Source organism: Hydra vulgaris, chromosome 07, assembly GCF_038396675.1.
Source record: "Hydra vulgaris chromosome 07, alternate assembly HydraT2T_AEP".
NCBI classification, from domain to species: domain Eukaryota; kingdom Metazoa; phylum Cnidaria; class Hydrozoa; order Anthoathecata; family Hydridae; genus Hydra; species Hydra vulgaris.
In genome coordinates this window covers 24,614,615-24,635,715 of record NC_088926.1, presented here as the reverse complement: position 1 = coordinate 24,635,715, position 21,101 = coordinate 24,614,615, and the positions used below count along the sequence as shown (strand labels likewise).

The following is a 21,101-nucleotide window of genomic DNA, read 5'->3' as shown; positions in this document are numbered from 1 at the left end:
TGCCTTACAATCACAGCTACTAAACAATGCACTAACACAAACATTTGTGTTTTTGAAGTGTAAGATTTTAATTAGATCAGTGGATGCTTTAATATTTTAACATAACACTTGTTTTATCTATTTTTACTAATAGAAACTTAAACTTTATCCATTACCGGTATAATTGGTTTTTTTTAAGTTTAAAGTTTAGTTAGTTTTTTTAGCTTTTTTTTTTAAGCTGCTTCTATTTACAGCTTAAATAGCTTTATATAACTTTTGTTTGATCAACTCTCTAGAGTGATTATAAGATTAGATTGTATAAAATAATATATATATATATATACTTTTACTATTAGAAACCTTAACTTAATGAAATTTAAAAGTAAATCAATGCTCTATTTAAACAAAAAAAATGTAATCTCTAGTTATTTCCATTTGCCAGAGATAATTCAAAGCTACCACAGGTGTGTTCAAAGCTACCTCAGGTTGGGGCAGTTTTGAACATTTATATATGAGTAAATGTTCCAGGTAACAAAAGAAAAACTATTCAAACTAAGATAAGTAAAATATATTTATTATTTAAATTTTGACAAATATTTCAAAATTTTTTCTCTAACACAGAAGGCCTTTCATATAAAATCTTCAGCTGTCAGCTGATGATAATCTTAGTTTGAATAGTTTTTATTTTGTTACCTGGAACATTTACTCATATATATATATATATATATATATATATATATATATATATATATATATATATATATATATATATAGAGATATATATATATATATATATATATATATATATATATATATATATATATATATATATATATATATGTATATAATGAATTATAGGTAAAAAAAACTTTTTGTTACATATTGATAGTTAGAGTTGGGAAAGTACCTGTTATGGAGATCTTATATAGAGATTTTTCGTTGTTATTATTTTTCTACTTTTGTTAAACTAATATCATAATGTATATGCTTTCTTTATATTGTATTAAAAGTTCCCTATTTAATAGAATTAAAATATTAGATGAAATAAACAGGATAAAATAGAATAAAGTATAAATATCTGTTAATTAGTCTTATCAAGTTTTTATTATAGATCCTCCTAATGCACTGTATTTTTCCAATAACGTGTCAGATGTTGTTAATGTCAAGATATTACAAAACTTTACTGTTCAATGCTGCACAACTGATCTTGGTGAACCTATTGCAATACTAAGTTGGTATAGTAAAGAAAAAGAAAATTTGAATACAGCTTTATCCAATAAATGTATTTCTCTTAGTATTATGCAGATATCACGAGATTCTAGCGGTAGATACACTTGTTATGCAAACAGTTCTTTAAATGTTGTAAATAAATTATTGGATTTGATAGTTCAAGGTTTGATCATCTTTTCACTTTTATTTTTTATAATTTGAGTATAATTTATTTTTAGAAACTATAGTCCGTTATTAGAATAGAGGGTATTGATTCCTGAAATTTTTTTTAATCTAGGGAAATGGGAAATTTAAATTTCCCATTTCCCTGGATAAAAAATATAAAGATTAAGAGTTTCCCCGGGAAAAAATCATTTGTTAAATAAATATATAAACACAACAAAACTAAATAGCTAACCACAACTAAATTTTAATAACAAATTAGCATTTGCTATTTTATTTCAAATTTTTATATACAAAATTTGTAATTGTATGTGTATACAAAATTTGTTTATACTTATATTGAGAAAAACTAATTTTTTTTGAAAAAGTTTCTGAACTATAACATTTTTTGAATTTATTTTGAAATAACTTTTTTAAATTGTAAGGCAGTCTAGAGCTGAGTTACTAAGTGATGATCTTTGTTTTTATGCAGAAATTTGATGACAATAAAAATACTCTTCGTTTTTTATTGAGGTTAGTTGTGTGCAAGTTATGGCATTTAGCAGCTTTTTTAAATTATTTCTAATATTTACCATGCTCTCATACATTTGAAATTCTTTTTTAAAATCTTTTTTAGAATCTTTAGTTGTAATACACATTTTAGGTTTTTTGCTGCATTTATAGCTATTGCCAATCTGTCTTTAATATTTGTAACTGTTAAACAATCATTGAGATTTCACTTTTAATAACAATATCGACATTTTCACTGAATAATTTAATAAATAAGTCATTTGCATAACAAATAATTGCAGCTTTTGATAATGAAGGTAGCTTAGGGGTTGCAGTTGAAAATCAAGCATTTAAAGGTATTTAATTAAAGTCACAATATCTTGGTTTCTTCAACGCAAAAAGACAGAGCTAGCAATATCTCCTTTGAATTTGCATTATTGTTATCATGCAGAGAATCAAATAAAATATTTAAAGTTATATCAGCAGTTTACAATATTACCTAATGCCTATACAGCTATTTTGATTGATTGAAAATCTTTCAAAGTATTAGAGTTAATTACTTTTAAAAATCTTTCAACCATTATCACAATGCTGTTCCATCTGGTCTGGCAAATTACCAGTAAACAAAGTTCAATTCCCTGCTCTACTTTTACATGGTCTTGTGAAATAGATTTTTTTTTTTTTGACGAAAGTTTAAAAAATTTAACAATTATTAGAAAATTATTTGTAAAGCCACATTTATATCATTTCTTTTAGGTATTTGCGGTTTGAAATTATTTTGATTATCACTTTCACTTTCAGGTTCACTAGTGTTGTCACTGGATAAACTAGAATCATTTTCTAAAGAATCAATATGACAAAAATTAGGATTTTTATTTCTTTTATAAATAATGTCCATTACAGCCAAGTGTATGCTGTGGTTATAACATAATTGGTGTATAAAACCTGACAAAACCTGACATCTCCCAAATGATCATGAAATGATCTGAAAAAATAATTGCAAATAGTGTTTTTCACTTAATGCTTTACAAATGAACTTACTTTTGCACATTCCATGGATTGAAAATCCATCAATGGTCAAAAGTCTCACAGTTATTTGGAACAGCAATTTGATTTTCTTTTCAAATTGGTGTTTATAATAATAAACGTAAAGAAAAACTAACTTTATAGTTAGATTAAGCTCACCTTCTCCATTTTTTTAGTGTGATTTTAAAATATAAACGCTTTTTTTGATGCAATCTACAGACTAATTTTAATAAAGGGTGTTTAATTCCAAAGAGTTTTAGTATAAGATATCTTTTATAAAATTTTGACTAGAAATCTAGAAATTCTTTATATATTTTTTTTTTAGCAAAATTCGAATTAAAAATTTGATTGAAATCTTTCTGATATTTTAAGCTTGATTATTGGTATATATTGGTTTTGTGTCATTTTATTTGATTATTATTATCTTTATCAAGATTCTGTTACAAAAATTGTTTTCATTGTTTAACTGTATTAAAGTGCAATTAACAGCATTTTTTTTTTGTAAACTTACATAGAGTACACATATCAAATTTCTTATTTAGTCATGTAAGAATATATTTAATGGAACTTGTTTTGTAAAACATGTATTACTTATTTTTATTTTTTCATACTGCATACATTAGTTTATATTAGAAAAAAAAGTAGGCATTATTTGTATGCGCATAAAACTTTTTTTTATTTGTACAGGTGCATTTAAACATAAATTGTTATTAATTTTTTAATTTTTGTACGGGTTAAATACACCCGTACAAACAAGAAAAAAAAGTAAAAATTATTAACAACATAATTTGTTATTAATTTTTTTGATCAAAAAGTTCAATTTAATAACTTTTTTATATAAATTAATTTATGAACCCTATTTAAATAAATATTGAAATACTTATCTTTTATTTAAAAAAATGACTGCCAAATTCTTGTCCTTTAGTCAATGTATGTACACTCTACTGCCTCTATCCCTATTTAAATCAGTCAATGCATGTACACTCTATTGTGACTACGGCTATATCTACAACTATATTTATGTACACATTGATGCACTTATTCTATGAAACTTTGAAAAATAAATAGTTCACATAACTATAAATAAACAATAATAATTAAAAAATATAAAACTACTTTTAATTAAAACATTGCAATTAAAAAAAGTAAACAATTTTAAATAAAAAAATGGTTTGAATCTTTGAACCTTGTCTCTTGTGCCTCTAAATTGCAGTAATCAACAGCACTACGTTAAACATCCATAGTACTATGCTAAACATCCTAAAAATTTGCTTAAAAAAATTAATGAATTCATAAAAAACGCTTATTTTTAAACAAAGAATGTATATATTATGTGTAAAAACTAATAATTTTTATTATTATTTTTAATTATTCATCATCTCAAAGCCGAGAAGGCCACTACAGTCGAGGAGGCTACTTTTTTGTGGTTACAACCCTCTCTCATCTCTATAACTCCGAAACACGAATCTTGACTAACAAGGCGGAAACAAGTTGAGCGTGGAGAAACAAGTTGAGCGCGGTACTACCAGGGACATGGTAAGGATCGAACTCGTAACTTCTCGCTTATGAGGCAAGCATTCTACCTTTACACCACAACCGCATTAATTATATCAAAGATATACACAACTATCCTTCCAATTATATCAAAGATATACACAACTATCCTGACAAGCTTTATAAGTTTCTTTAAATAAAATTTAAAAAAAGCTAAGATACTAATTTATTTTTAACTAATAAACAAATGGATGACTTTCCGTGCATTGTTACATCTTTTTGTAAACATCATGCATGTGCATACTTGTAGGCAGAAAACATTATAAGATTATAAACATAAACTTTATAAGAATACATTCATAAGTTTATTATATAAAAACACACAAACAAGTGTTTTTGCCTTTCTTTTTGTTAAATTTCAAGTAGTTCTTCTGCAAATTTTAAATTCAGGTTGTTCTCATAAAGCACAATCAACAAAATTCTTATAAGCTTTTGAAATTTTCCTTTTTGAAATTCTTTTGAAACTTATTAAATAACATCATAAGTGAAATATTTTATATTGTAAAATTGCTTATTGTAACCATAAGTAGTGACAAATCAAAATAAATAAATTGGTAAAGTTTTACAGTATATTTGAAAGACCTAGTTTCGGAAAAATTATACCATTATAAAAAGTTTTAAGTAATTTCAAAAAAAAGACAAGAGACAAATTAAGACTACTACCCTCTTTCAAATATAAATTTTTAATCTATAAAAATGCTTTTTTTTAAATAACTTGAAAGAAAAGCAGATTGCTGGACATCCTGTAAAATTCAGAGATTTAAATAAATTTTGCAAAAGTCAAGGAATTTGATTAATTTCATCAGAAAATCTGATAATTTTTATGAGTCAAGGAAAATTCATGGAAAATGAACATGAAAATTTGCTCGCCACCCTGATAATATACATTTACATTATTTAACTACAGCCATGTTAAGAAAGACAAATGCATGATAAATAATAATTATGCATTTGTTTGTCTTAACATTGTCTTGTCAAATTCGTATTAACCATGTTATTATTTAATAAATTGAGTGATCCGCTCATAAATTTTAAGAAACATTTTATACATCAAATTCCTCTATTCACATGTGTACAAACAGCAGAAAGTTGTCTTGATTATTTTGCCTCTAGATAATTATACTCTTATGTAAAAGCTATGATTTTTAATGTTGCTCCGATAGCATCTTTAATATTGAATTCTCTATGTAGTATGTAGTGCAGTGAATTAATAGTAGTAAATTAAAACTCAAGCTGGTATAGAAGACTTTATTCAGCAAATTAATAAATATGGTAATCTAAAGATAGTCAAATTATTTTACATAAAAGAAACACAATAGTTATTGAATAGCAATAGTAAGCAATAGGAGTTAGCACACTCTGTCAACATGCATATAGCCACTAGGTTTAAACTTCTGATAAAAATTCATTTTGATATAACAATCTGTCTGATACACAACCACTCCAGCCAATAAACTGTCTCAGCAAACTAATTGCTGTTTTTTTTTTTTATATAACAGTTACAAATTTAATGATATCAATATATTTATAACTGAACCAAGTTTGCTATCATAAACTCAAAATTTTTTACTTGCAATAAAAACTTCAGTACAATCAATAATACAAAAAGTATAAAAAAACATTTTTGTAGGTTATTCTTTATTGCTCCATAATTTAGCCAAATATCAGATGAGCAACTCTAACATAAAGTTGGTATTATTAATTTTAACATATCACACTTTAAATTTTTTTTTGAGATAATGCAGGGTTACTGCAGAAATATCTGCAAAAATCTTCATTTGATGGACTTTGTTTTAGCTATATAAGCACAGATGGAATTAAGATAGTCCTCCAACATCATTTGCAAGTGAACTAAGTTTTAACTCTTCTGAAGAGGGGCATTAACATTCTTTAAGATAAAACTAAAAAAAGTTCTTTTATTCCTCTGATGTTAGATTTTGGTATGAAGTATGTTTACTTTGCTCAAGTAAGCTTTATTTTTCAAGTTCAATAATTCAATTAAGTTTTGTGCTGTATTAATTGAGAGTAAAAGTTTTAAATTTCTGCTTTCCATTTATTATGTTGATAATATTTAGAAATAGTAGATTTATTATTAAATGGTGTGGTGTCATAATGTGTTTTCTCAGTATAGTTATCAAGATCTATATCATAGATGATGGTATTTATAGTCAAATGTCTTTTATTACATAAAGCTTCTTAGGATACTTTTCTCTTTTCTTTTTTAGATCGAACAAGAAATTGGAGTTATTAAATCAGATGGATTAGGCTAATTCATTAACTTTAATCCAGTTTCTACATCTTCTACTTTTAAAAATTTATTTTCCAAAAGAAACTCTATAAACTTTAAATCCACATTAGTTTTCACATATTTTTTAGTATCTTGCTACTTAACAACTTGTTGAAATATTTTAATTCTTGTTAAAAAATAAAACAGTGAATAAATTTCCTAACAGAGTACACAAATATTGCATGTTTTTACTGGAAAATTTCCAAATTTTTGTTTTTTCTGCCTACAAGTGTGCCTGTGCATCTTTTTTTGAAAATGAGAATGGAAACATTTGCAATCTATATGTTTTGAGATTTAGGGGGAAAGAGTACAAATAAAAGTGGTTCGCTGATGTGAAAATTTCAATTTTTCTCAAAAAAATTCTACAATGACAGCATTTTTTGTACTGAAACTTTTACAAATTAAATGGGTTTATTTATAAAGTCTGTAGATAGCGTCAAAAAAAGTCTACTTAAAAAAAAGTCTAGTGTGAAAATCACACTAAAATAGAAAAGTTTCGACTAAAAATAAAAGGTAGTTGTATGTTTGTTTATTATTTTGTTTTAATGAAAAAAATTCTGCCCAAACATTTTTTTAAAACATTCTCTTTAATATGAACATAACTTTTCTTTAATAATAAACCAAAAAAGTGTTAAATCGGATTGTTAAAATGTTAAATTAGATTGCAAAAAAATAGTGCTATTGTCAAAAAAAAGATAAACCTGATTTAATGATAGATTAGTATTTTGAAAGGTGTTTTGATGAAAAATGGTTTTTTCAATTTTGAAAAATGCTGGATTGCAGCAGAGAAATCTATATGAACATGATGTAGAAAATTATAAAATCAGAAATATCAGTGATCAACAAAGTTTTTCATCTTTTTTATTTGAAAAAATGAATAAAAGTTGGTGTAACTTTTGTTGTGATATTGAATTTTGTTGTGATATTGAATTTAGAGTTAAAATGCTGAAGAAAAGGAAGAGGATAGTGATTGAAATATTAAACTTAAGAAACGTAACTATTTAAATTTTTTTCTGGAAAATAAAAAGTAAATCTTAGCAAATAGTTATGTATGTAAGATTGAATGAAATATAGAATAGTAATTCTATTTACCATTATATGGTAATAGAGCAACAAGCTATTTATTTCCATATATCATTTTTACAATAGTATTAATAATAATTATTATAGTAGTAATAAAAATAATCACAGCAACAATAATAATAATAATAATTATAATAATAAAAATAAAATATTTTAATTATAAAAATATATAACAACAAAATTAATACAAATTATAGTAATAATAATTATAAGTATGTTTACAATCATAGCATTAACAACTAGAAAGTTCATGCCTCCATCCTTACCAATATCACTTTCGGCTACAACTGGCGTCAAACTTCAGACCTTTTGGTTCTTTGCGCCAGAACTCTAACTGCCATTACTGCACAGTTGAAAAGATAAAATTTGTTTATTTAATAATATTTAGTAATAAGCTTGTTTGAATAAAATAAAATAATCTATTAAGTAAAGTCCAAGCATTAGTTTTATTTGATGCTAGTTATAATATAATATACTATATTATTAAATATACTATATTACAATACATACTTAAATAAAAAAGGGATAAAAATAAAGGGTTGGGTTAATTTGATCAGAAATTACATCTAAAAAAGTGCATTCTTGAAAAGAAGAAGAACAGAAAAGAACAAAGAGAAAGGTGATTGAGTGAAGAAGTGCAAAGTGAAAAGACATTAAAAAATGATCAAAGGATTCAAACCTGATTTTTTTACAAATAGTTGATGGCTATCTAATCGTAAATAGGCTGATTCCATCATCAACTGTTGATTGAATCAGCCTCTCTATGAGCTACCGCAGAGTTTGGGAATCCTTACTACCAGCCGGCCTTAGAACATTAATATGAGTTTTAGTGCTGTAATCTCAGATGAAAAAGGTAGATGGAAAAGTTGCACAAGCACTATCAAGGAGGCACAAGAAAAAGTCTATCAGTATAGTCAAGAAGATCATCATTCATCATTCTAGGCAGGAAACAATGTAACACTGCTTTACACCAGGCAATGCAACACTGCTCTATGCCAGCCTAATAGATAAAGAAGGAGAGCACACCTGAAGCTTTCTACAAGATAGCAGCTAGTTACAGTTAAAATTTGCCCATGATGAGTATTTTTATTGAGACACCATCTCTAGTCTTTACTGAACCAAGAGCCCCAAGACAGGAAAGTTTGAAGCCAGATTTTATTTGTCCTAGTCTTAGCTTAGAAAAGCGAACTTTAAAGTACAGTTGGATATGGGGCAGGTAGTACTGGTTTACATACTACCAGTAGTAGGGAGATCTTAGTGATCCTAAACCTGACCTGATAGAGTTTAAAGTTAAATATCTGGGTTCTAATTGAGTTTTACTATTCATCATATTGCTTATTTTTAAATATTTTCTGTTTTGAAGATCATTCTGAGGTTCCACAGCATGTTTAAAAAATTCCCATTTTACAAATAAGTATCAAAAAATTTCCTTTTTTGTAGAGCATGACTAAGTGTGTATTGCCTGCGGGACTCTAATTTTCTCATTACTTTACTAAGAATTATCAATAAAATTGCTGTATATTTTCTAAGATTTTATAAATCAAGTATGTATCTTCTTTAGATAGAGTAAAGATTGAAATAGTTTAAAAAGTGTAAAGTTAACATAACTTCAGCAGTATTATGGTTGACTTGTTTAAATCTTTAAAACATCAAATAAATCAAAATATGTCTGATAGTGATAGTAGTAGCTCTCAGACATCCATGGAAAGACATACTACAGAGTTGTTAGGAATTAAATTATCTATATGCAGAAGTGATAAAACAATTGTGGCTCCGGTACATGTTGTAGTATTTGCTGCAATAACTGAGCTGTTGGTGTTACATCATGTTTTGTGACTAATAGTTTTGCAGCAATTCACCACAATATATGAGAAAGCCAGCATTCCAATGAGGTCTCAGTGTAAAAAGTGAAAGTTAAAAGATTTTCAAAGTTGTTGTGATAATAACAAACTATAATGTTATCTGTAGAATTGTCTTGAAACACTTAACATAGACTAAGGCCACCTAATATTGCTATTTTGATCAAAAATGATGAAAACCTTTTTTTCTTGCAGTTGATTAAAACTGACCAGACCAGATGATTGGATCAATTATTTCTAGTTTCATCATGGCATTTATGACTGAATGGATGTGTACTTATAACATTGTGAAAATGTGCACTAATACATGTTGTTCAACAATAGTTGAACAGTCAGTGACATTGATTGAGTGACGGTGTTCAGCTGGTATTTTTGGTTCCTGGCAGTTAAAATGGTCTCACAGGTACTGTTTAGTTTCTTTGCACCTTTAGGTGAATGTCAAGCTCTTGATGAAGTCCTGCTGAAAATCCAGCTAGCCTATCCACTGTAGTCATCACATAGTTTTATTTTTCCTAGGTTCAGAATGGGGCAAGCAACAGTTTCTGGTCATACTGTTGATAAATCTGTTCATACCACTGTGCGGTCTTGTTGAAACCGACTCATGTTTCTCAGATTTCTGACTCCAGAACAACAGCAACTTTCTTTATCTGCCAGCTACTAAATAGAAAACCATTGATGCATATCTGCTGTAAATGATGCTGCTAAAATATTTGTTAAATTGGCATCTGATTTTGTTGATACAATATACAGTAGCAAACACTTCCAGAACATTCTACAAGTTGTTGAATATAGTTGCAGTAATAAACCAAACTTGAGAGTTATCGACTTATTTAAACAAAAAACAGCTCTTTTGAATTCTGTCTATTAAATTCTTTTTTCTGAATTTTATAGTATTTGTTTTGATTTTTACAATTTTGGTATAAAATTATCTGCAAGTGTTTACATAGATATACAATTGCTAAGTTTTTTTGTAAATAGAAAAGAAAAACCAAAAAAAAAAAAAAAAAAAAGTAATAAGTCACAGCACTTTGCATGTTTTGATATTTTGCGTATTTTAAAAATGCACCAAAAAGCTAAATAGAAAATTAAAAAAAAAAAAATTGATAACGAAAAAAAGTCTTAACGAATAAGAAAATAAATAAAAGAAAAGTCTAAAAAACAATAAATTTTTTTTTTTTAATTTTTCTAGTGAGTTCCTAATCCTAATTGGTGAACTTTTTTTTTAGGTTATGGCTGTTTTGTTTTTTTGTTTTTTTATTTTTCCTAAGTTTAGACATTGAGTTTGGGTTTAATTAGATTTAAAAGTAAAAAAGGAAGATCAAATGTTTAAAATTTAAAATTGGCTTTTCTTAAAATTAATTTAATTAACCTTCTCAAACCAAAACACTCAGAAAATAGTAAAAAACTTTTAAACATTTTACAATTTTATAAAACATTTTAATCTATTGAATGGATTTTTTATTCAGAAGTTTTTCACCTATAATTTAATAAAACATGCAAATTGTCAAGACATGCAATACAACTGTAACAATTTTGTTGAAAAAGTTATGTGTGATCTGGAATGATGTGCATTCATTTGCATGTGTCTCCTGTATTTTATTGCAATAAATGCATACACAGATACACAATGCAGAAACTATGTTATTTATTATAATGGTTCTAATTATAAAGTACTCATTTTAATCTATTGATTGGATTTTTAATTTAGAAGTTCCTGATTCACCTATAATTTTAGCAAATGTTACAACATTTATGTCTATTTGGTTACAGTGGTTGTCTCAGTTTATTGGAAATGATCCAATTATAAATTATACGCTTTCATATCAGATAAATGGCTCTTCGATAACTCCACATACAATTACAGTAAATGATACAATGTATAATATTTCTGGATTAGATGCATTTACTATATACAGAATAGATATCAGAGCTGTTAATAGTATTGGAGAAAGTCAAAGTACTACAATTTACATTCAAACAAGTGAAACAGGTAATTGCCAATATAAAGTTCATAATTTATAAAGAAATTTATATTTAAAAAAGCTTAAAAAAATAATCCTAGCAATCTAGTTCTCAGTTTTCTATTCAACAAGCATAAAAATAGTATTTTATGTGAGTATTTAACAATATATTTTATACAGATAGACTTTTTTATTTTAAGAGTTTATAGTTAAATTTTAAAAGGTTTTTCTTTCAGGAGTTTGTTAAAAATAAAATCCTTAGTGCTCCTTCATAGCCAAAAATAGATATTCTGTGATTTCCATAAAATATTGTTAAAAAAGCTTTATTATTTTTATTAATTTAGCTATCTCTCATTATAAAAATCATAGAAATTCACAGAGCCATCTATTGGCTTTGTCTTCAAAATGTGACAGTTTGATATATAACACCAGTCATAATTGTTGAATAAATTTATGATTAAAATAATAGAATAATAGAAATATTTTTAATAATTGGAAAATATCTTAAAGTTATGAAGATTTTACCAACATGTCTAAACAAGTTTTTACTGACTTGATTCACATCACTGATTATCAAAACTTATGTTATATAGTTTCAAAAAAGTAGTTTTTTGAGAAAAAATTAATTAAAGCATTAAAAATGTAATAAATACATCTCTAGGACATGTTGCTCCAATTTCAGAAGAGATCAATAAAGTCTTTCTAAAAGCAGTAGCCAATATAAGCTTCTACTCCAAAAATGCTGGCAGTCAATTTAAAAGCAAGTTTATTATTCATTTCATTGCACAAGTGAAAATCAAATTTTCGAAAAACTGTATGGAATGGATCTTCCTAGCAGGAAACCATGTAAAACTTACTTTTCACATGGAAAAGGAGTAGTTAAGTATTGGAGCTTTATTGTTGAGTTAAAAAGCAAAGTAAGAAATTTAATATAGCCCTCAGAATTAGGGTCGGCATTTGGCAATGCCAACCTAACTGCTGACCTAAAAGTGTTTGTGGTTGGCAAAATATTGCTGCCTCAATTATATACTTTATGGTAACCCCTCCCTTTGTTTTTTGTAAAACAGTTATATAAATTTGTTCATCTAATTTTGAATTACACTAAAAAAAAAAAGTTTCAAAGAAGAGTATCAAATAAACTTTTTATATATGAAAATAGAAAGAAACACAAAACAAAATAATATTTATAAAGTAATCAATTGTCTTATTAAATAAGTGAGCTCAATATATGCTAAAATAGAGTTTAAAAATTTGATCAAATGCAATGTTAACAATTTAACAGTTTTTCCTAAAAAAGTTATGATTCTTGAATAAGTAAATATCCATTGCTGAATATTGTCTCTCTGATGTATTTATGATACAAAACATTACTAACTGTATTTATGATACAAAACATTACTAACTGTATTTATGATACATAACATTACTAACTGTATTTATGATACAAAATATTACTAACTAAAAAAACTAAAAAGTAATCAATTACCATTGTTATTTTATTTTCTCTATGAGTTTTTTTATTTAAACTTAAAAAAAAAACTTATTGGGCATTGCTGATAGGACTTGCACAGGAGGCGCATGTTGCCTACCAAGTCCATTTTAGATGGGCATTTCACCACTCATGCACTTATTTACACCTGCTAAAGCCTGTAAGTGTGTGTATATATGTGTGTCTGTGTTAGTGTGTGTGTATTATACTGCAGATTAAAGGTGATATGAAACATCAGTGATTACATCATACTGAAACGCTTTTTAGAACATACATGAACTAAGGTTTAAATTTTGACAACAGTATCTGCATATAAGGATATTACAGTAAAATTATTCCTTTTTTGTAATTTTTTTATTTATTATTTATGTAAAAATTATTGTTTCAAAGTTGCTTTTTTAGTTATAATAATATAATATAATTGTATTATATTATTTTGTTAAAATCATATTATTATACTTTTATATTATTATTTTATTGTATTAAAGTTGCTATTTTACTTTTCTTTTTTTTAATTAGTTCCAAACAATGTTAAAAATTTTTCTTGGATTGATTCAGAAACCTCAGGGTTCGCTTCATGGGATCCGCCTGATCATATTTATGGTGCATTGAAAGGTTACACGGTGAGCTTTAGAAATTTTTAATAGGTTTCATTTAAGAAAAGGACAAAGCAGATGATGATGATGACAATGATGGTGACAATGAAGATAATGATAATGGTGATGAGAATGATGATGATGATGATGATGATGATGATGATGATGATGATGATGATGATGATGATGATGATGATGATGATGATGATGATGATGATGATGATGATGATGATGATGATGATGATGATGATGATGATGATGATGATGATGATGATGATGATGATGATGATGATGATGATGATGATGATGATGATGATGATGATGATGATGATGATGATGATGATGATGATGATGATGATGATGATGATGATGATGATGATGACTAAATCTCTCTTTCATATCTTAAGGAAACTTTTTTCAACCTAATACTTTTAGTTAAAATTTCTTTATTTATATCAGCTTAACACATACTTAGTAAACAAGGGTTTTTCATGTTTTATCAAACTGAATTATTATTGTAGTAACATTAAAAAAAAAATTAATTATTTTTGGGGAGAGTTATTTCAAATTGTTGTTGACTTTTTAAACTATTTTCAAAAAAGCAACAGTCAGTCAAGTTCAAAGTCTCTGACTACTTTCAAGTCAACACAATTAATTAATATAATATTAATTAATTATGCAATATTATAATAATTATGCAATCTTTATATATTTTAGGGTTAACTGTATTTTATTTACAAAAAAATGCTTCAAAGTTTATTAATATTAAAGCATACTTTTAACTGACATTTTTCATTGATATTTTTCTATAAAGATAGCAAAAGTTACCAAAAATTTCTCAAGTGCTTATCTTAAGAACTTTAGCTTTTGAGTGTTAGGATAGTTAGGCTTTAGAGATTTTCGTTTTTTCCAGTTCTTATTAGAAAAAAGTCAATGATAAATAGTATTTTCTCAATTATCTTCAAAAAGTTTTAAAAAAGTTTAATTTTTTTATTTAATAATATCTATACAAACAATCAGTTAAGCATATTGCTGATTTAAAAATGGCCCTGGTGAATAAGGCTTTTTTTTTTTTAATTAGCACAAAGGTGGGTATGCTGAAGGTTTTTATTAATAAACACAATCAACCATGACTTTCAAGCAAGAATGTTTAAAAGAATATATTGACACATTAAAAATCAGCTAAAAAATTTTGACTTTTAAAATAGCATTAACAGATTTTAATTTACTTTCATAGAATATATATTTTTTTAGACCAATAAAAATAAGAATATATGTTATTTTGTCTTGTTTTTTATTTTAACTTAATTTGCAAGAATGTATTACATGATATAGGTTTATTTCTTTTTTTTTTTTTCAATAGAAATTTTAGGTAATGTGAGTTTAGAGTTTTTTTTAGTGTTTAGTGTTTTTTTAACTGTATAAGGTTATAATCAATTGATCCAATCGAAACTCTGTCTTGTCGGATTTTTCTTGATTTTTTGGAGTTTTAGAGCTCAAGAGAAATCAAGAAACTTTAAAAAAGTAAAACTTACCAGTAAAAAAAATCATTTTTTACTGGTAAATTAAGATCTTCTACTTTTTCTATGCTGCTTTTACAATAGTTCTAGTGTTGTTATTTAAAAAAGGAAAGTGTACTCTTTAAAAAAAAAAAGGTTCAGTGACAACACTATTCTGATGTCACAAAGTAATTGGCATTGTGACACAATAAAGTGAATTTTATAATATTATTATTTAATTGAGAAAATTAAAAATATCCAAAAGTTAATTATCTAGAAGATAAGTGTAATTAAAGATTAGTGTAATTAAAGTTAAATTATTTAATTTAAATGAATTAAAGGGATCCCAAAGTGCCGAGACAAGTTGTGTTCATTTTAAAGAGAATGATGTAAAAAAATGTTTAGGCAGAATTTTTTCAATTAAAATCCCCCTATCATCTTACTTCTATAAATTTAATAGTCAATCTATTAGTAATCTTACTTCTATAAATTTAATAGTCAACTTTCCGACTCATTTTCCAGACAACCCGAACCATTTACCTTCTCTACTCGACTTATGTCTTGTTTCTGATCCTAGTCCAGTGCTCAGTTTCTCAACATTCACTCTTAGGTGCTTCTGATCACAGTTTGACCTCTCTTAAACTATTATCTCATTCTTCTTCTTCATCTGAATCCCCCTATCATCCTACTTCTTACAACTTCCTTAAAGCTGACTGGGACTCTTTCCATGATTTTCTTTGTGATGGCCCTTGGGTAGATATCTTTCATCTTCCTTCTTAGGTTTGCTAAGAACTTTTTATCAGTATCATCTCTTGATTCCACTAGTTGCATTCTGCCTGATATATCCGTCATATAGGTTGATCCATTGCTTGACATTTGTATCACTCCAGCTTTAGTATCTAAAGTGATTTCCTGCTTAGACTCTTCTACAGCTTGTGTTCCGGACAACATACCTTTTATAGTCTTGCAGAAGTGTTCTCTGGAGCTGTCGTCTATACTTTGAAAACTGTTTAACAAGTGCTTATCAGATTCTTGTTTTTCATCCTGCCGGAAAGTGGCATCTGTTATCTCTATTTTCAAAAATTCTGGAGAGCGATCTGACTCGTCTAACTGCCGTCCCATTATCTTCTTCCTATTATAAGCAAGGTTTTTTAAATCTTTAATTAACAAACACTTAATCTCTCATCTTGAATCTAATAACTTACTTTCTGATTGTCAATATGGATACCGATCTTCTCGTTCTACAACTGATTTGCTAACAGTAATAACTGATAGGTTTTATCGTGCATTAGATAGAGAGGTTAAGGCTTTTACTCTTTATATTTCTAAAGCTTTTGATAAAGTTTGGCATGCTGGTCTTCTCCATAAGCTTTCTTCTTACGGTGTATCAGGTAACATCTTTATGATTATTGAATCCTTCCTTACTAATCTTCACTCTTCTGATCACAGTTTGACCTCTCTTAAACTATCTCTACTCTTTTTAATTTACGTTATTAATCTTCCAGATATTCTCACATCTAAGGTGGCATTGCTCGCTAATGATACTACCATTTTTTCTTGTCATGATAAGAAACCAACACTCTCTGATTGCTTTAATGGGCCATTTAAGCTTGAAAAGGACCTCACTTCTGTTACAGCAATCTCAAGTCCGTCCTTGTATGGAATACTGTGGTCATATCTGGGGCGGATCTTCTAATGATGTCCTTTCTATTTTAGACAAGGTGCAAAAACGCATTGTAAACATAGTTGAACCTGCTCTTGCAGCCAACCTCTAACCATTATCACATCGTCGTTATATTGCTTCTCTTTTCTACAAATACCACTGGGCACTGCTCTAAAAAGCTACTAATGGGCACTGCTCTAAAGAGCTAGTGCTCTTGTGCCATTTAATAAAATTTATTCTCATGTTACTTGTCATGCAATTAAGTCTCATCGTTTTTCTGTGACTCCGAAAACTCCTGTTTATCTAGTTTTTTTCCTCGAACATCAGTTTTTTGGAATTTGTTTCCTTCATCATGCTTTCCTGATTCATATAATTTGCAATCTTTTAAGTTGTCTGTCAATCATTATTTTGCTCTACAAACTTCATCTTTTCTCTTTCAGTAACTTCCAACTCTAATAGTCAAGCCTTCCCGGGAAGCGCGTGCGGTTGCACGCCTTGTACATCCACGCTTAAAGTAATTACTTTAAACAACTTGACCATGTTTTTTATAGTAAGCGTTTTAAGAATTCCCGGCAAAATAAAACTATAACAAAACTAGAGAATAAAACAGCAATACTCGAGGAAAAGAACTGAGGACTCTCGATATAGAAAAAATAAATAAAATAAGCTAAAATAAATTAATAAGCTAAAATAATAAAAAAAGAAAATTGTTGTCAAAAAATAAAATTAATATTTTACTCATTTTGTTTTCTTGTTTTTAGGGCTTTTTCTTTTTTTGTTATTTTCCACTACCAAAATTGATACATGTGGAGGAAAAAAGTAGATAAGAATATAATGAAATTAAAAAGATATTTTGATATACAATTTTTTTGCGACTTTTTCCAGTCAGTATATAAAGGAAATACTTTATAAATTGCGCTAGATATCTTTGCTAAACTTTACTGTTTTTATCAATGCACAGGAAAGCAACAAAATTAATTGCTATTTATTTAAAAAAAAAGATTTTTTTAACAAGTTTTTTATGTAAAAAAAATAAAATGATGCTGCAAAGTTTTGTGCGCTATTGCATTGGTAATTTACTGAACTTTGTTAACGAATTTTTTAAGAAACTATTTAAAACTTTATAAGTTTTTAAATACATTTTTTTAAACAGAGCAATCGTTATGTTCATCATCTCTAGTAATTTGTATTAACATTGGAAAATGGGCAAAATAAAAGAAACAATTTCAGACACGCATCAAATGCGGTAAATACATTTATTGAGGAAACTATTGTAATGCTATTCTTTTATTTACTTATTCCGTCAAAATTTATTAATCAAACAATATTTTTTACAAATAAATAACAATTTATTTTCTTATTTTCCTATTATAATTATTGAGAAAAAACTTCAAATATAGCAAACACTTTTTTAAAAGCGAAAAGACATGAAAACGAATAAACATTATAAACAAATAAGTGAGAAAAAAAATTAACAAAATTTCTTATAGTTTTAGCGTACATAGCAAATTAGTTTCTTAATTATATGAACTGATAAAAATCGTGAATAAATTGCATATCAAAACTTTCAATTGTTGTTAAATCATTATAAAAGATGCTTTTTCAACAATGGCTCAAAAAAAAGAATACAAAAGTTGTATTGAAATTTTATAAAATTTTTTTTTTTTATTTATTTATTTTATTTAATTATTAAATTTTCTAGTTTACTTAATTAAACTTGATATTTCGTGACAATTTTGTTTCCTTTTTTTAAGATTTTTTTTTTTTTCTTAGAAGATGAGTTTAGCTTTTTGCCACGAATTGTTAAAATGCTGTTTAAGTTAAAAGATGCAAACTGCCATGGTCAGTTTTTCTAACTTTAAAGGTGGGCGAACAAGGCATGCGATTGCACGCGCTTCCTGAGAAGGCTTTTTACTTTATTTTTCTTGACTTCGTTTTTTCTAGATTTTGTTCCTAATTATCCTCTTTTTTATTATTATTACAAATTTATTTTTTTAATTTTTGTCATGTTTTATTAAAGGATTAGTACTGTATTCACCAAATTTTGTAAGAGTACCATAATGAGGTCACCGCTTCTTATGAAAGTGATCATTTTTATAATTAATTGCTATGGATACCTAATTTTGCATAGCAACCTATTTTTGGAAGTCATCAATTTTCATAAGTACTATATTCACTGAATTTGACATGAGTACAAAAATTAGGTCTAGGCTTCTTTAAAAATCGTTATTTTTTATATTTAGTTCCTAATTGGGTATGGATACCCAATTTTGCATTGCAACAACCTGCTTTTGGTAGTTTAAGATTTTTTACTTGTGCTACATAGACTATATTTGACATTCATATTAATATAAGCTCTTATAAAAGTGATTTTTATATTTTTTTACCAAGGTTACTTAATTTTCCATAGCGTAATTATGTGGTAATCACCTATGATTTACTGATTTTGCATAGCATAACTAGGTAACGCAAAATTTCAAAAAAAAATTTTCCAAATAATAATGTGGTTTTTTATTTATTATAAAAAAACAAACATATTTGTTATAAAAAACAATAAGTTACTAAAATTTAAAAAGCATTTTCAACGACTTTAAAAGAAACCATGCTAATACTTTTTTCAATAGCGTTACTTTTAAGTTTAATAATTAAGTACGCAAATGAAGAAAGTAATTATGTTTTAGCATGGTTTTTACATGCGTTTATAAAAGCATGGGAAATTATAGTTAAAATGAATGCATTTGCAAATACTTTAAAAGAAACAACACTAAAACATTGCTTTCTTCAAAAGCATGCTTTTTTTTAATTTTCTTATTATTGTTAAATGAAAGTAATGTTTGCTTTTTTAAAGTTTTGAAAAAAATTTTTAAGATTTGCAGAAATATATAATTTAATAGAATATATAGAACTATTATGTTTATTATAGTTTTCATTTTTTACTGTGCGTTTAACAACAACAATAATATGATATTTTTTTATTATTATTAACTTATTTTTTTATTTATATCTATAATTTTTATTTTTATCTATAATTTTATTATTATTATATTAACTTAATATTATTATAAATATAGTAATATCATATTAATAATAACTTAATATAATAACTTATTAAATACCTAATATTATATATATTTTTTTTTATTTTTTTAAAAAGGTTTTTTTTTATAAACATTTGCGTTTATAAAAAAAAAATGAGCGCCAATGTTTATAAAAAAAAAACGATTTATCGTGCCCTAATAGCAATATATTTGATTAAAATTTATATGCATATTTATATTAATTAAACAATCAATTTTTATACACTTTTTTACAACTTTACACTTTTTTGTTCCTCAACAGCCTCATATGCATATATATATATATATATATATATATATATATATATATATATATATATATATATATATATATATATATATATATATATATATACATACAATCATACATAATTTTGAATAAAACAAAACAAACAGAACTTATAACTTATTTATACATCAGGACGACATAAAAGTTCAAAAGTGCACAACAGTTGTTTTATTACATTTTCATTGCATTTTAATTGACTTTTTCTTGCATGGTGTTGGTGAACTCTTAAAATGTTTATTACCATTATAACTTCTGATTACAAGCTTCTGATATAAGATTAATAGGCAATATTATTTTTTCCACTAAAATGTATCTATGTATCAATATTTTATGCAGACTTTGAGGCATGCAGTACAAGGAGTAAAATTTAACAAAATATCTGGCAGTTTCAAAAAAATAATCCCGAAACTTTAAAACGTTTAATTCAAAGCCATCGGAGATACAACAAAGTATAACACGTAATCTTTCAATTAGCACTTTATCGATTCCTGTAATTTCACTAAATATGTCTTCATTTAAAAAAGCTGTCCTGGCTGTATTACCATCGTTAACATTTCCACTACCACCTGCTCTTAGTTAATCTACTATTAATCCAAGTTTATCCAAGTACCTTTTCTGAATTAACCTCTTTTGCTCCATTACTGAATTCTTGGCTTCAATTGATCTTGCTTGCCAAGATTCAATTTTTATTTTATATGCAATATACAATAAGCATTCAAAGCACCTTATCGAAGTATGCAAGCTTGAAAAACCATACTGGAGACCATGAGTAGAATTTTTTTTTAATAACAATTACAACGTCATTCATTTCTGATGGGTTACATCCACACACTGAATTTGACTGACTAGAATCAGTTG

At 26.5% G+C, this 21,101-nt stretch overlaps 1 protein-coding gene across 3 annotated transcripts in view; it reads left to right on the top strand.

Moving 5' to 3' along the window:
- The window catches only part of LOC100198055 (tyrosine-protein phosphatase Lar), a 122,920-nt gene that overhangs the window by 62,849 nt on the left and 38,970 nt on the right, over positions 1–21,101 (top strand). For all 3 annotated transcript variants that reach the window (XM_065801439.1, XM_065801440.1, XM_065801441.1), the window contains 3 exons: positions 1,091–1,372; positions 11,378–11,659; positions 13,639–13,742. In XM_065801439.1, the coding sequence (XP_065657511.1) occupies positions 1,091–1,372; positions 11,378–11,659; positions 13,639–13,742 (668 nt within the window). The remainder of the gene's footprint in view (positions 1–1,090; positions 1,373–11,377; positions 11,660–13,638; positions 13,743–21,101) is intronic.